We start from the raw sequence: 16,403 nt of genomic DNA, 5'->3' as shown, positions 1-16,403 counted from the left end.
ATGTGATGAATGCCTTGTACTACACAGCTACAAAGAATATTTCTAACAAAGCGAGAGTCCCTATCTTTCAATGACATAAGCATCTCCAGTAGAGATGTGGCAGCAACTGCACATTATAATTAACAAGGACTGTGGCTGTCAATGGTGGGCTTAATATTCCTAGTATGAATTAACTCAAGTGACCTCAAGGTTTGGCATACTCCTCATGGTGCTATCTGCTGGAAAGCAGAGCCCAGGACCCTGGGGAAATGTGGGGAGGGTGGGCAGGTGTGTGAAACAGAACCCCACAGGCCCACAGCTGCATCTTTGTGGAGTTCTGCTGCTCTCCTTCCATCCTGCCACCTGCAAGAATGCAGCACCCCACTCCAGACACACATGCCACACGCTGGCATCAGCGTGTTGGCACGGGCCTCACAACTCATTTTGCTGGCTGTTGACAGGGCCCCAGAACTCAGGGAGCACTCTGCACTCCAATTTACACCCGCAAAGGGTAGCATTTTCACTGTCAAATACTGCCTCACACCAGTCAGTTTTTGACATTTAACAATCTTTTTTTTTTTACTTTAATCCCAAAGTGCTGGGATTACAGGTGTGAGCTACCAGGCCCAGCCAACATTTCACAATCTTTTGATTTAAAATTAAAAAAAAATATTTGAAGAGATTTATTCTGAGCCAATTATTGTGGGTAACCCCCCATATAGGCACCGAGGAAGGAGCACCAAGGAGAACCCTGGCACAATTAAGGCCTGAAGCATATCTCGGTTTATAGTGTTACCAACTCAGTTATTTTCTTTTATATAATCCTTTTTTTTCTTTCATTTTAGGTTTTGGGGTACAGGTGAAGAACATGCAGGACTGTTGCATAGGTACACACATGGCAGTGTGGTGTGCTGCCTTCCTCCCCATCACCTATATCTGGCATTTCTCCCCATGCTATCTCTCCCCAACTCCCCACCCCCCGATTTAAATTTTTATAGCCACTCTATCAAGATTTGACTCACGCTGAGTGATGGGCTCTGGGAGTCTGCCTGACCACCAGTCTAATGGCAGCACCCATGACCGTAATGGCTACACTCTGGTCATGAACATTTTATTAAACCCAAATGCCTGCTTCAATTCTTTTTCCACTGTGATTTACAGGTTCCTTGCAGTGCCCAAGGGCTCTAGAGGTCATCCCTCTACTCTGCTGTAGAGGGTGGAAGGAGCACTCCGAGTGGTGAATCTGAGAACATCTAAGAAAACAGTCTACGAACACACACTTCACTTGTGGTTCTCCACAGAGAATCGGCACTTGGAATCCTTTGCCACCTCCTACCCCAGGCTGTAAATCCTGACTGCCAGATTACACCTGCCAGTTTACCACTGACTTTGCCAGATGGCTCAGCACAGCTCCCAGGCCAACCCATCCTGGCTTCCATCTACTTATAACTGTACCACTCTGCTTTTCACAGCAACAACTCAAATTCCTAATGACTAATTTGTTTTTAAAAAATAAGAGATGGGGTTTTGCCACGTTGCCTAGGCTGGTCTTGAACTCCTGAGCGCAAGTGATCCTCTCACCTTGGCCTCCCAACGTGTTGGGATTACAGGCCCAGACTAATCTGCTCTGAGTAACACTTTAGCAAGCCAGATTTTGGAAACTTTTCTTTTTAAAATTAAAATTCCATGCACACACAAGTTACAAGCTTGAATGTACACTGGAAATACAGACCTTTGTTGCTTTATTACTAATGATGACGACTTTCCTACACCCTTTTACCACCTTCTAGAACAAAGCATACATGAAGAGGTCAACAGACATCATGCCCCGCTGCTCCCTATGCACCAGAAGAAGGGCCTGATCATCAGAGACAGCTGCCTTTCAAGCCTGACAGTGATGTCTGTCCTTGTACCACTTTCACATCCTGTTATGAGAAACCCACAAAGAAAGGTTTACACCCAAATCCCTAATGACTTCCCATTCCAAGAAAGTTTCTGTGTATAAAAGCAGCTGCCTTCTTGCGGTGAAGGGGAAGGTCAAAGAGTAACCAGCACATAGAGGATTTCAAAAATGAAGATTTCAGACTTCTTATGCACACTCTACAGCCCCGCTGGTGCCCTGGGGCAAGTGCTGTGCTGGAGGCACTTGTAAAAGGCAAGATCCCCACATGATGAACAGCCAGAGCTGGAGCCAGACAGCCTAGGTTCATATCCAGGCACCACTGTTTACCAGTCAAGTGACCTTAGACAACTCACTCCCTATGACTCAGTTTCCATCGAAATGGGGATAACTACGTACATATCACGTGGCTCTCACAAGGTCTAAATGAAATATACTGTTATATTTCTGTTAAAATGCTGGGGGCGGGGGGGGGGGCGTGGAGCCAGGTGCGGTGGCTCACGCCTGCAATCCCTGCACTTTGGGAGGCTGAGGTGTGCCTATCACCTGAGGTCAGGAGTTCAACACCAGCCTGGCCAACATGGTGAAACTTCGTCTCTACTAAAAATACAAAAATTAGCCAGGCATGATGGCATACACCTGTAATCCCAGCTATGCACGAGGCTGAGGCAGGAGAATTGCTTGAACAGAGGTTGCAGTGAGCCAAGATCACACCACTGTACTCTATGCTGGACAACAGAGTAAAAGCCAATCTCAAAAAAACCACAAAACAAAAAAAAAAAACAAAGGTTGGTGGGGAGGGGCAGTAGAGGTTTTGAATTATACTAAACCAGAATTTGCATTATGAAACTGCTACATTAAATGAGGCTGTGTTTTTTATTAATGCTTCTGTGGACAATTTGCTGCTGGGACAGATGATAAAGAACTACCTATCCAGCACTCCTAGAGAGAGACAAACTTGATCAAACTTTAAAGAATCCCTCATACTCGGAGCCCATAACCATGAATATATACATGCTTTTTAACACTGTACTGGAAAATTATTGCAGAGCTTGGGAACATAGGACATCTCAAAAAACTAGTGACCAAGTGAAGTAAGTCTACTATTAGGTCTAGTTTTTTAAATATTTAGGGCAATTCAAAAGACGTTTGATTCGGTAGAAAAGTGGAAGTGATAGGCCAGGTGTGGTGGCTCACGCCTATAATCCCAGCACTTTGGGAGGCCGAGGCAGGTGGATCACCTGAGGTTGGGAGTTTGAGACCAGCCTGACTAACATGGAGAAATCCCGTCTCTATTAAAAAAAAAGAAAAGAAAAGTGGAAGTGATAATTCAGTGGGTCTGCAGCCTAAAAGTTACCTCAGAGCCAAGAGAAGGCAAAGAGTGGGTGAAAGCAGGAAGAAAACACGATTCTTACCATTTATCCTGCCCATGTTCATCCCAGATCCAAATCGACCCATGTTTTCCATACCACCACCAAAGGGCCCCTCCATTCCTGCAAGAGAAGTTCACATTTCACCATCATCCAACAAGACTGCTTAGACTGAGCAGGGAAAGAAAAATTCTGTCACGTTTCAACTGGGGTATCTTCTGCCAAGAACTTACCAAGTTTAAGGGTTTTTGAAAAACAAAAAAATGCTAGTGCCCTTCTTTAAAAATCACCATCTTCAAAAAGTAGTTCTGATCCAACCCCCTCAATGAATAGACAAGCAAAAAGAGGCACAGAGATGGAGTGGTTTGCCCAAGGTCACAGAGCTAGTTAGTGAGACAGCCAGAACCAAAAGCCAAGACACCTGCTGGAAGGATGGACAGGCAGGAGGAAGTCATTTCTAGACTCAAACTGAAACCAAAGGTAATTTCATGCAGGGCTTAAACAAGAAAGAAAAGAGGAAAGAGAGAAAACTATGCCTAAAAGTGATTATGTTTGTACTTCATTTTAAATTCTTACCTCCCATTTTATTTATTCCAAATCCTATGCCTTCCATTCCCATTCCTTAAAAAGAAAAAGTCAATGCAAACTAAAATTATGTCAAAGCAGTAAATAACGTTTGAATTTAAAAAGCATAATTCCAAACCAGCAAATGAACCCAAAAGAAAATCTCTGATGACAAGTATATTGTTATCAAGAAAAAGAGGCCCTACCATTTCAATTGTCAAATATATGGCTTAAAATTCTGATGGATTGTCTGGGTGTGGTGGCTCATGCCTATAATCCCAGCACTTTGGAGGCCGAGGCTGGTGGATCACGAGGAGTTCGAGACCAGTCTAGTCTGGCCAACATAGTGAAGCCCCATCTCTACTAAAAATACAAAACATTAGCCAGTATGATGGTGTGTGCCTGATATCCAGTTATTCAGGAGGCTGAGGCAGGACAATCGCGTGAACCCAGGAGGTGGAGGTTGCAGTGAGCCGAGATCACACCACTGCACTCCAGCCCTGGCGACAGTGGGAGACTTTGTCTCAAAAAACAAACAAAAAAAAAAAACGAAAAAACACTGTCCGACTGGGGTCATTAAACTACGTAGCTCCCTCAGATTTTTTTTTTTTTTTTTTTGAGACAGGGTTTCCTTCTGCCACCTAGGTTGGAACACAGTGGCATGGTCACTGCTCATTGCAGCCTCAACCTCCCAGGCTCAAGTGATTCTCCTGCCTCAGCCTCCCAAGTAGCTGGGACTATAGGTGTACACCACCACACCTGGCTAATTTTTAAAAAATATTTTGTAGAGACAGGGTCTCACTATGTTGCCTAGACTAGTCTCAAACTCTTGGCATCCAAAAGCGCTGGGATTATAGGCATGAGCAACCACAACATGCCTCAAGTCAGGCGATATTAAACATGAAATAGAATTATAAAACACATTTTATGGAACATTACTTTTTAGAAAAATATTTTAAGGGAACAGAAGTAGGTAAGAAGTCCCTGTTAAAGGTAAAATCTTCAAAATATAAAACCAGTTCCTAAAAACACCAAGACTTCCTCCCCAACCCCCAGTCTTTCTATTTAGGTGTCAGACATGGGGACAGAGGGGGGCGTGTGTGTTAGGAGGGGGGGATTGGTAGGCCCAGGACTTTGAAGTCAGCACCGGGTGGCTCTGGAAAAGAGACTAGGGATATGCAATCCACACTGCATTTCAAAGGAGTCCGAGAAAGACCAAAGTCTGAGGCCATAAAAATGAAACATTCCTTAATAACAATACATCATTACACAGAAATGAAAATGCTCAACAGCAAAGCCTAAGTTTATTCTACATGTCAAAGCTTTCACACAGTAGCTACTCCTTGTCCTTTTACTATTTTTTTTTTTTTTTTTAGACAGAGTCTTGCTCTTGTTGCCCAGGCTGTAGTGGTCGTGCAATCTCAGCTCACTGCAGCCTCCGCCTCCCGGATTCAAGTGATTCTCCTGCCTCCGCCTCCTGGGATTATGGGCCCACACCACCATGCCCAGCTAATTTTTGTATTTTTAGTAGAGACGGGTTTTCGCCATGTTGGCCAGGCTGGTCTCAAACTCCTGACCTCAGGTGATCCACCTACCTCAGCCTCCCAGAGTCCCATCTTTGTCTTTTTTTTTTTTTTTTTTTTTTTTTTTTTGGAGACGGAGTTTCGCTTTTGTTACCCAGGCTGGAGTGTGCAATGGCGCGATCTTGGCTCATGGCAACCTCCGCCTCCTGGGTTCAGGCAATTCTCCTGCCTCAGCCTCCTGAGTAGCTGGGATTACAGGCATGCGCCACTATCCCTGGTTAATTTTTTTTTGTATTTTTAGTAGAGACGGGGTTTCACCATGTTGACCAGGATGGTCTTGATCTCTTGACCTCGTGATCCACCTGCCTTGGCCTCCCAAAGTGCTGGGATTACAGGCATGAGCCACTGCGCCCGGCCCCCATCTTTGTCTTCTTAAAGACAACATTGTCCACCATGTTTCCTGTGTCGGCCGTGTTGTCATGCAGTGAGGCCCTCTCTGCCTTTCTTTCATCTATCAATGCCCCTGGCTTTCTAGCAGCAGCTGTACCCACACCAGGAGGGCCTAAGGGGGTCCAGGTAAGAAACTTTTTAGGGCACTGCAGCAGTTCCACGGTCTGATGCTCAGGAGACCTGCAGCCTGTCACTAACTGACAGTGTGACCTTGAGCAAGAGCAACTCTCTGGCTTGCCTCCTCTTATCAAATGGCATGACTATCTCAGCTCAGAAGGTTGTGAGGTTACAATGAAAAAGCATAATGACTTTTAAAAAAAGGATTCAACGCAATAAAAATACAAAACATTGCCTTTATTCAAAATGAAGCAGAGATGAATGAGGAGGGATTTTTGGCCCAGTTAAACCTGTATTTCATTTAAATTACTCAAAGTCCAACTGCCCCAATAATTAACTTTAATAATTTTCACTTCCCCAAACCCCCAAGCAAGGTGCACTGTCATTCTTACCTGCGGGACCTATGTTTCCCATTCCAATGCCTTTATTCAGGTGATTGGCATCAATGGGTTGCCCTCCTGGTCCTAACCCCATGCCAATACCACCAAGGCCATCTGGAAGGAAAAGAAAAAGTGACTTAGTTTTCCCCTACTTAGCAAAACTTGACCCTCAAAGGAAAGGAGTCTTTGTTTATTGAGTTGCAGCTATCCACTCCAGCCTACCGCCCCCACCCACCAGCAACCCCAGGACCTAATGCAATATTTAACATCAGCACACTTGGAAACAAAACCTTGTTCTGGCGTTTGGGATGTGTATGTATATAACAAAGGCAACCTAAAACCAATGCATTTGAAAGTCAACATCCCCCATACCAAGATTCTTGAGCTCCTATTTGTTTCACTAACCCACGGACTGAGAACTGTCTGATCAAAAACAGTGACTCAAGACATCAGATGGCATGCAGCACAAGTGTGCCCAATCCCTAGTAGCCCAAAAAACGTTTCTCATGAAAAAGCAGTTTACAAACCATCCAATCAACATTCTGGGTATACACTACGCTCTGAATCTGGGTGGCTTTAGTAACAATGACGCTAATGTATTCAAGGAACCTATCTTCCTGTCCCCAAGCTTCCTAACCCACAACTGGGGACCCAGCCCACACTCAGCTCCATGCCCCACAAACACAAACAGGAGCATAGAAATACAGGCTAGTCTCTGGAAACAGCCAAAAAAGCTAACACTTGCAATATTTGGGGTAACCACCACCTAAGGCTTAAACCATAACCAGGTAAAGTTTTAAAAATGAATGAAGGCCAGATGTGGTGGCTGACACTTGTAATCCCAGCACTTTGGGAAGCCAAGGGATGGATCACCTGAGGTCAGGAGTTCAACACCAGACTGGCCAACATGGCAAAACCCCGTCTCTACTAGAATTACAAAAATTAGCTTGGCATGGTGGCACACACCTGTAATCCCAGCTACTAGGGAGGCTGACAAAAAAAATCCGTAGAACCCGGAAACGGAGGTTGCAGTGAACCAAGATTGCACCACTAAACTGCAGCCTGGGTCATAGAGTGAGACTCTCTCTCTCAAAAAAAAAAAAAAAAAAAGAAGGGAACGGGCCAGGCGCAGTCACCTGTAATCCCAGCACTTCAGGAGGCTGAGGCAGGTGATCAGGGGTCAGGAGTTCAAGACTAACATGGAGAAATCCCGTCTCTACCAAAAATACAAAATTAGCCTGCCATGGTGGCGATGCTTATAATCCCCTACTACTCAGGAGGCTGAGATAGGAGAATTGCTTGAACCTGGGAGATGGAGGTTGCAGTGAGCCAAGATCGCACCATTGCACTCCAGCCCAGGCAACAAGAGTGAAACTCCATTTCAAACAAAACAAAACAAAACAAAATTCATTTAAAAAGTAAATAAAACCATCAGTCAGTTGAAAGGCCACACACAAAAAAAGTAAATAAAATCTGCTGCCAGTTGCCAGGCATTTAATCTGATTAATGTTCCATCTTTAATTGCATAGCAACGGCAGCAAGAGATCACCAAGGTTACTTACTCCCCAAAGCACTGAAGGCTTTGAAGTCAAGTCTCTGAAATGTGCTGGGAGACCAAGAGCCATGGATAACAGGCTCCCTGGGGTGTATGCTCCTCCTCCTGCTCCAGCTCAAGAGCCATCAAGAGCCATCGCCATGGTCCAAGGAGACCACTGCTCAAGTGAACACCCTGAGTATGTATTTAGGAAATGAGTACGTTAGATCAAGGACATGCAATCCTTCTCTAAGTAATGATGCCTTTCAACAGATAAGCCATCTCATGAAGCCACAGATCTGTTCTCAAGATACATCTGTCACGCTGCCTTAAAACTATGCTGCAAAGGTGCTCTGGCCTGGACTCCCATCCAACTAAGTAAGTGAGCAGCTGCTCCAGACCAGGCCTCCTCAACCCACCTGGTGGAGGGCCCACAGCACAGCACACACAGGCCTCTCACCCTCACCCATCTTCCTTCTCCAGGCTGGCCCTACCTGTGCCAGTGATTCCCTGAACCCTCCCACCACTGTCTGCACTTAGGTTCTGGCTTCCCGCCTCAGGCTTATCTAGGACTTTGCACTAATATGTGCCACTTCCTCCTTTGTGGTGGCCAATCAACTAGCCTTCCCTGTCCCAGACAGATTTTCACCTGGAGTCACACATAGCCGATCCCTTCTCCTTCTGCAGAGAAGTTATTTGTTTAAGACATTTTACATACCATAAAACTCACCCAAAGTATTCAGTAGTTTTTAGTATATTCAGAAATATGCAACCATCACTACCATTTAATTCCAGAATACTTTCATCAGCCAAAAGTGAAATCCAACCTTATTAGCAATCACTTCCCCACTTACTCCTTCCCAGCCACAGGCCACCACTAATCTACTTACTGCCTTTATGAATCTATATATGCTGAGCGTATCCTACAGATGAAATCAAGGTTCATCCACACCATGACATGTGTATTTCATCCAGCTGCGAACATCTATGGATGAATTTCTGTATGGATGTCTAGTGTGTACTGCTGGCCCACATGAGACTAATCAGTATCTTCTGAATTCAAGGGCAGTCTGGTTTTCATTCCTTTCGCAGGTTCTGATTCTTCCTTCCCCAGGACACTTTCAAAATGCCTAACTACATCCTCTACACCCTGGGGGTCACCACAAGGTAATCCTAACAATATCCTCAAGTTGTGAATCTCTGCTCATTTCTCACCCTGAAAAATCTATAGATAAGAACTGGCCAAAAGAACTGAGGACTGGCCGGGTGAGGTGGCTCAAGCCTGTAATCCCAGCACTTTGGGAGGCCAAGGCGGGTGGATCACAATGTCAAGAGATCGAGACCATCCTGGTCAACATGGTGAAACACCATCTCTACTAAAAATACAAAAAATTAGCTGGGCATGGTGGCGCGTGCCTGTAATCCCAGCTACTCAGGAGGCTGAGGCAGGAGAATTGCCTGAACCCAGGAGGTGGAGGTTGCGGTGAGCCGAGATCGTGCCATTGCACTCCAGCCTGGGTAACAAGAGCGAAACTCCGTCCGTCTCAAAAAAAAAAAAAAAAAAAAAAAAAAGAACTGAGGGCTAACCTGGCAGAGATTCAAGTGAGTGAAACTCTATAGTCATTTTCTTTTTATTAGCATAACTCAAATTCAAACTCTCAGCCATAATCACTGAAACACTTACGGGGAAGTTGTTGTGGACGCTCAGGAGGGAAGAAATCTCCCTTTGGTAAGGCCCTCTCATCCTGGAAGAGAATGAAAATGAGTAAATCTTAGTATCCAGTGCAGCAGTGTTTGCAATAGCAAAAGACTGAAATGACCCCCCATCAACAGAGGACCAGTTGAACAAACTATCCCTGCCACGGAATCACATGCAAGGATGGAAAGGTATGTGGAGTGTGCCTGCTATTTTATGTCAAGGAGAAAGACCAAAGACACATGGATATTACTGTGGGGGATGATGGGAACCTGCACAAGAAGTCCAAGTAGGATTCTCACTATCTTTTCATGCTTTTTGACTTTTGAATCATGTGAATCTATTATCTATTCAAAAAACTTAACTGTTCTATTTAGAGTAATGAAAAATTGCTATATAGTTTCTTTTAACATTTTCGTCAACTTGAGTCCCAACTAGATTGCCCTCAGCATGTTCCGGTCAGGCCTGTAGTAACTATCATCTTTGGCACAGCCAGAGCAGAGCAAATGTGTATTACGACTGAAATGCTCCAACTGACCTTTAACAGATGCCTGAATCAATGCTTAATTATGTTCACAACAGATTTGATGCTAAACAAACATTACATTGTAATACTTTAAAAACTGGAACCCCATATAATAGTCATTCTTTGAAACGGATCACTTGCTCAACCAGGATACCCAGGTGACTTCCTGAGTGAGCCATGAACAGTCAACTGCGCAAAGGGAAAATTATCTAATGCAGACAAGAGCTGCGTGAGCAAAATGTTATTTCTCTCACAAATTTGCTCAATATACTGTTCCCTATTTAGATTAATCCATAAATATTTTACAGTGGTATGTGTACACTCTTATTAATTCCATGTTTTTGCTGGACTTCAGTATATCACAGAGAAAGATCCTACTGACTTACCATCTTGACATGCATTGGTCTATCAAACAGCAGCTGGCCATTGAACATAGCTGGTAGTACAATTAAGGCTCTTTCTTGCAATTCTAAAAATGTGCACAAAAGAAATACAAAGAAGAAAAGAGAAAATACTCCCTAACTGCTACCAGTCTCTCTAAGTGATCAATTTATGAGCAATTTCCATTCTTCATTGTGCTTTCAACAATAAACATAAAAGGAACAATAAATAAAGCTGTGGGTGGGGGGAACGACAAGATAACTTCCACTTATTCCTTAGGTGTGAAGCTTCATTCATAACTTTAAACTTTTCACCAAACCATCCTCTTAAGCAGTGGCATCAAGATTCTCTGAATGTGGCCAACAGGCCAGGTGTCTACCACCATCTAAACTGAAGGACCATGTTTTCTGGGTAAAACATGCAGTGGCAGTCTTGCCTGAGTTGCATGAATGTGCTCATTTGGGGTACTCTCCATGGGATTAAAAACTCTCGGGTAAGCCTAGGGTCAAGGACAAGTGGCCTCCTCCAAAATGATGTTTACTCACTGGACAGAGTGAGGTCCTGCAAGGTTCAATTATATAGGAAACAACAGTCCAGTTTCTCTCTAGTGGTGCATTCTTTGGGCTCCCTCCTTCAAACCTAGACTTTTCTGAAAACAAAACTATCCAAACTGTACTGAATCAACTTCACCCCCAGAGAACTTTTTTTTTTTTTTAGACTGAGTCTCGCTCTGTCACCCAGGCTGGAGTGTAGTGGCATGATCTCAGCTCACTGCAACCTCTGCCTCCCGGGTTCAAGCAATCTCGTGCCTCAGCCTTCAGAATAACTGGAATTACAGGCACCCACCACCGTGTCTGGCTCATTTTTGTATTTTTAGTAGAGGTAATGGTTTCACCATGTTAGCCAGGCTGATCTTGAACTCCTGACCTCAAGTGATCCGCCCATCTCAGCCTCCTCAAGTGCTGGGATTACAGGTGTAAGCCACTATGCCCAGTCCAGCCCAGAGAACCTTTTAATTCCACAGTAATGCATTCCCTCTAGTCACATAAAAAGCATTAATACACAGTCACATCTTCCTCACACAAACCTACATTACTAAAACAGCAATTTAGGTCAAATTGTTCACAAGCTCAATTCCTACTTGTGAAGCAAAGGATACATATAGCTTGCACGGCTTCAATGGACTGTTCAAAAGTAACAGTGCCTATTCCACGACTTTTTCCATCTTTATCCTCAAGAATGTCTGCTCGGACCACCACACCAGCCATACTAAATACTTCCTTTAGTTTCTTCCAGCCAACTTTATAATCCAGCTAATCAAGAGAGAACGGGGTAAAAACCTCAATGTAAATATCTTAAGAAACACAACATTTTAACTACGTGAATGAGACATGCTATAGCTGGAAAAAAAGTATTAGAAAATAATGTCACAAAAACTAAGCAACTGCAACAAAATTTTAAAAATAGGATTTTAAAGCCTGACATTCACTATAAATAAACTGTACTTATAGTAAATATACTGTCTCTCAGAAGCTTAAGTTACCTCATACTTTAAATTAATACTCATTTTCTGAATTTTTTTTTGAGATGGGAGTCATTCTCTGCCACCTAGGCTGTACAGTGGCGTGATCTCATCTCACTGCAACATTCGCCTCCCAGGTTCAAGTGGTTCTCCTGCCTCACCCTTCTCTTAGTAGTTGGGATTACAGGAGCCCACCACCACACCTAGCTAATTTTTGTGTTTTTAGTAGAGACGGGGTTTCACCATGTTGATCAGGCTGGTCTTGAACTCCTGACCTTAAGATCTGCCCACCTCAGCCTCCCGAAGTGCTGGGATTACAGGTGTGTGCCACCGCGCCCGGCCCATTTTCTAAACATTTAAAAAAATTGTTTCCCTGATAAGCTTTACCATACCCTACCCTACCCAACCTACTTTCTTCTAAAAATATTTCTCCTTGCAGATGGCAGAGGTATTATCATTCACCCCCGGACATAAGAGGAAGGTGTCAGTGCACTGTCTCTGCTCATACACTCTTACTCTGCACCAAAACTGCACAAAATAAACCAATAGAGAATGCAGACTCAAGTTACTGCTTATGGAAACACCTGCAAAACTCAGGGATCATAGCTCCAATGAGACCATGGTCAAGCTTGTGACTTAGGAATGCAGACAAAGCCCACACCTAAGGCTGATTTTTAAAAAAATGAAGAACACAACCCTTATTTACATTTTTCTTCTCAAATGTTAGAATTACTTTTATAACATATTGACAAGGTCATTTCATAAAGTTCGGATTTTCCACTTTAGACGATGGCTCTGTTTACTTACGTTTGCTACAAATACTGTGCTTCCAAGTCTTCCAGCCTGCAATGCATGGATAATCTCATTTGGGATGTTGGGATTATTTAGGATACTGGGTGGGATAGTAATCATTCCTGGGCCACCTGGTCCCATACCCATCCCACCAGTCGTAGCCATCACCTTTTGCATTGCTCTCCTGGCATGTTCACCATCAGGATCCTAAAACAAGCACAAAATGTGTTACGCTTAACTGACCCAGAAACAACAAAAACCACACTTGCACAGTAACTGATATTCTCAAGACTTAGAAACGGAAAGGTTGTTTGAAAAGCATCTCTCAAATCTATTAACAAGAAAGTCCAATGAACTCAACTACAGCCTAGAAGAGACCAGCTAAAGGAACAGGAAAGGAAGAAAAGACATGAAATGTGGCACTAAAAACACAGCTCTCAACTAAATTAAGTAAAAAAGAAAACGGGGACAAGGAGGGAAACATGATTAGCTGATATAATGTAGAACTGCCAGACTGAAACTAGAGCTTCATGGGCTTGGTATAGCTGAATCTTACTAATTCATCAGGGGGGTTTTGTGATTTCTGCAAACCCGATCAATGACTTTTCCAAAAGTTTGGAAAAAAAAAAAAAAAAAAAAAAAAAAAAAAAACAATTTTAGATCACACAAGTACCCCGCCCCCCAATCCTTCAAGTCCTTCAGGTGTTTGAAGTCATGTATATAAGGTCTGGACAATATACAACATCTGGACAGGTCTGTGAAGCTCTGGTATTGACTCTCTTCTCGAACTCTCTGTCCTGTCATTTACCACCATCAGCACTAAAAAAGACATCATGAACACATGAGTGATCTTAGACCCTACCAAGCTTTGCTCTAAATCTACTCATCTTCCTCCCCAAGAAAAGGTGAAAAGAAGTCAAGAGGGTTTTCTTTTTTTTTTTTGAGATGGAGTTTCACTCTTGTTGCCCAGGGTGGAGTGCAATGGCGCGTTCTCAGCTCACTGCAACCTCTGCCTCCCGGGTTCAAGCGATTCTCCGGCCTCAGCCTCCTGAGTAGCTGGGATTACAGGAACTGGCCACCATGCCCAGCTAATTTTTTGTATTAGTAGAGATGGAATTTTACTAGGTTGGTCAGGCTGGTCTCAAACTCGTGAGCTCCAGTGATTCACCTGCGTTGGCCTCCCAAAGTGCTGTGATTACAGGCGTGAGCCACTGCACCCGGTCAAGAGGGATTTAATCAACAAAAAAAACCCCATCTTCCTCAAGGAAGATATCTGATTCAAATCAAATGTGAAAGCAGGTTTGAAGAATAACGAACTCACTTTATTATTTTTTTTTTTTAGACAGGGTCTCACTCTGTCATCTAGGCTGGAGTGCAAGGGCAGTCTCAGCTCATTGCAACCCCAACATCCCCGACTCAAACGATCTTCCTGCCTCAGCCTCCCAAGTAGGTAGGACTACAGGCAGGTACCACCATGCCTTGCTAATTTTTGTATCTTTTGTAGAGATGGGGTTTCCCCATGTTACCCATGCTGGAAAAAACTCACTTAAAAAAAGAGAAAAAAGATGGGCCAAGAAGAAGGTTCGGACAGAGTAAAAATGGCACAAACCCACAGGCTCACAGTTTGAGAGTCCCTGAGACAACAATGCCGCAGACAAATCACAGATGTTAGAAGGCGGTCACCACCCCAAAGTCCTTGCAGGGAGTGGCTGCTGTAGGCTGTGACTGACACGCTTCATTAAAAACAACAGGTTGGCACTTGCTTTGTTAAATGCCATCTAGGACCATGACAGTCTTTCCCTAATTCCAAAGAGGGATCACTCAACAATTACACACAGGATCCGCAGTGTTAAGCCAGAGCTTACTTCTTTGACTTTCAGTGGTCTTCCACTCAGACTATGCTTGTTTAGGACTTCCGCAGCTTTTTTCATGCTCTCTTCCATCTTGAATTCAACAACACTATAAAAAGTCAAAAGAAAACAAATAGACTGAATCCGGTCCTACAAGTTAGAAAGTTCAAATACCAGTAAGTAACTAGATGATACTTACGCGCATCCCTTTGGAGAAAGCCAGAGACCAGTCAGAAGAGCAAGGAAGGGGAAAAAGAAAAGAAAACAATAGTAAATACCAGTGACAGTTATAAACAAACTAAAAATACGATTAATGTCACAAAGTTAGTCTTTTAAAATGAACCGTTTTAAGGGGAAGCTGACAGAAGTGCCTCGCCTCACCTTCCTTGTAAAAAGCTGGGCTCCTTAGTATTTCCCTCTCCTACGCGTTACCAGCATTGCGCTAGAGCTGCTGACGTTGTAATAAGCAGACCTAAATTCAGGGTCTCCAAGAAATCACACCAACTTTAGATCTGCTTCCCTCTGTACTCAATCGAGTCCTTACCATATTCCTCCTAAATTCATCCCTTTCATAAGTTAAGCTCATCCTTTTGATTATTCTAAGCCATTCTATTGCACGACAGAAAATAGTTTATGTTCTCTTTAAACTACGCCAATTTTGAACATTCAAGTTTTTAACATTTGATTTACAATTTACTGGCACAAAGGCAACTTTTCGGAATCTTTGGTTCACACAACTTTCAAATTCAGCAAACAACCAAGAGTAACATTTTCTAGACAAGAACACACGTTTTACATTAATTATACCACCGCTAAAATTCCATGCATAATTCACACACAGCCAATTCCTCTGTTAACAAAGAGACAATGCTGCTATTGGTCCCCAGTTATCCAAATTGGGCATCCAAACAGAATACCAAAAAGCTCTTTGGCCAGCCATTTGGAAAAGCGGGACTCCCATTTGCAAATCCCCTCCCACCCCACTCGAATGTTTGGCAAAATCAAACATAGCTACTGTAACATGAGCACTCACTGCCTTCCTGATTTCATTCGATTCCACGCCACCATACAGTTACATTTTTCATGTAGTAAATCCACAGAAGAAATTCTCTCAGACACTTACCCTTGACTTTCCTTCAGCGTCCATTAAGAGCTCCACGTATGTTACCTCACCAACTACAAATCAGTTTCCAGACGACACATAAACCAAGGGAGAAAAGCCAAGAAAACAATGGGAATTTAGAACAATCATCAGCAACCTTGTATGGAGCCTCTGCCTTATAAGAAAGCCCAGAAACACTCCATATTCTCTAAACCACCAAACTAGGCATTACAGGTGTGCAGTAAAAGTAGGTGAAAACACGTTAACAATATGTCCTTGATTTTCCTCCCACCACAAACAAGCTATTCCACAGATTTCCATATCAATTTCCCTGTCTGGAAAACTCATTCATGACTAGAGGCAATCCAAATCTATAGGAAAGAAGTCTGCGTGATTTACTTTTTTGGGGAAGGGAGGAAAACAGTTTTACACATACAGTCTCATTGGTGGCAAGTAGGTGAAATGCATACAAATTACGATGCCATCGTGCTGAGATCACATGGTATAAATACAAGGACGCATGTATGCAAAGGTATAAGCTCACAGGCACACATGGCCGCAGGGCCAGCTTCACAGGTGAGCAACCTGTGCAGTCGTCCAGAGCCCGGCACTCGGGGGCCTCAGCTTGGTTTAATGCTGTTAATGCTGCCATGACATTCTTAATCTTTTAACAAGAGGCCCCTTGTTTTGGTTTTGTGTTGGGCCCCACAAATTCTA

General features: G+C 43.5%; 1 protein-coding gene across 8 annotated transcripts in view; it reads right to left on the bottom strand.

The window, feature by feature from the left end:
- Positions 1-16,403, bottom strand: part of HNRNPM (heterogeneous nuclear ribonucleoprotein M) — a 154,164-nt gene that overhangs the window by 10,258 nt on the left and 127,503 nt on the right. For 2 of the 8 annotated variants that reach the window (XM_054250737.2, XM_078360414.1), the window contains 8 exons: positions 14,600-14,693; positions 12,750-12,941; positions 11,580-11,733; positions 10,426-10,475; positions 9,502-9,562; positions 6,296-6,397; positions 3,826-3,870; positions 3,295-3,372 (listed from right to left, as the gene is read on the bottom strand). In XM_054250737.2, the coding sequence (XP_054106712.2) occupies positions 3,295-3,372; positions 3,826-3,870; positions 6,296-6,397; positions 9,502-9,562; positions 10,426-10,475; positions 11,580-11,733; positions 12,750-12,941; positions 14,600-14,693 (776 nt within the window). Of the gene's footprint in view, positions 1-3,294; positions 3,373-3,825; positions 3,871-6,295; positions 6,398-9,501; positions 9,563-10,425; positions 10,476-11,579; positions 11,734-12,749; positions 12,942-14,599; positions 14,694-14,783; positions 14,792-15,707; positions 15,761-16,403 lie in introns of those variants that run through there. The other 6 variants (XM_078360413.1, XM_078360415.1, XM_002761689.6 and 3 more) reach the window with 5 other exon arrangements.

This window comes from Callithrix jacchus, chromosome 22, assembly GCF_049354715.1.
Source record: "Callithrix jacchus isolate 240 chromosome 22, calJac240_pri, whole genome shotgun sequence".
Lineage (NCBI taxonomy): Eukaryota > Metazoa > Chordata > Mammalia > Primates > Cebidae > Callithrix > Callithrix jacchus.
This window is presented reverse-complemented; position numbering and strand designations above follow the sequence as displayed.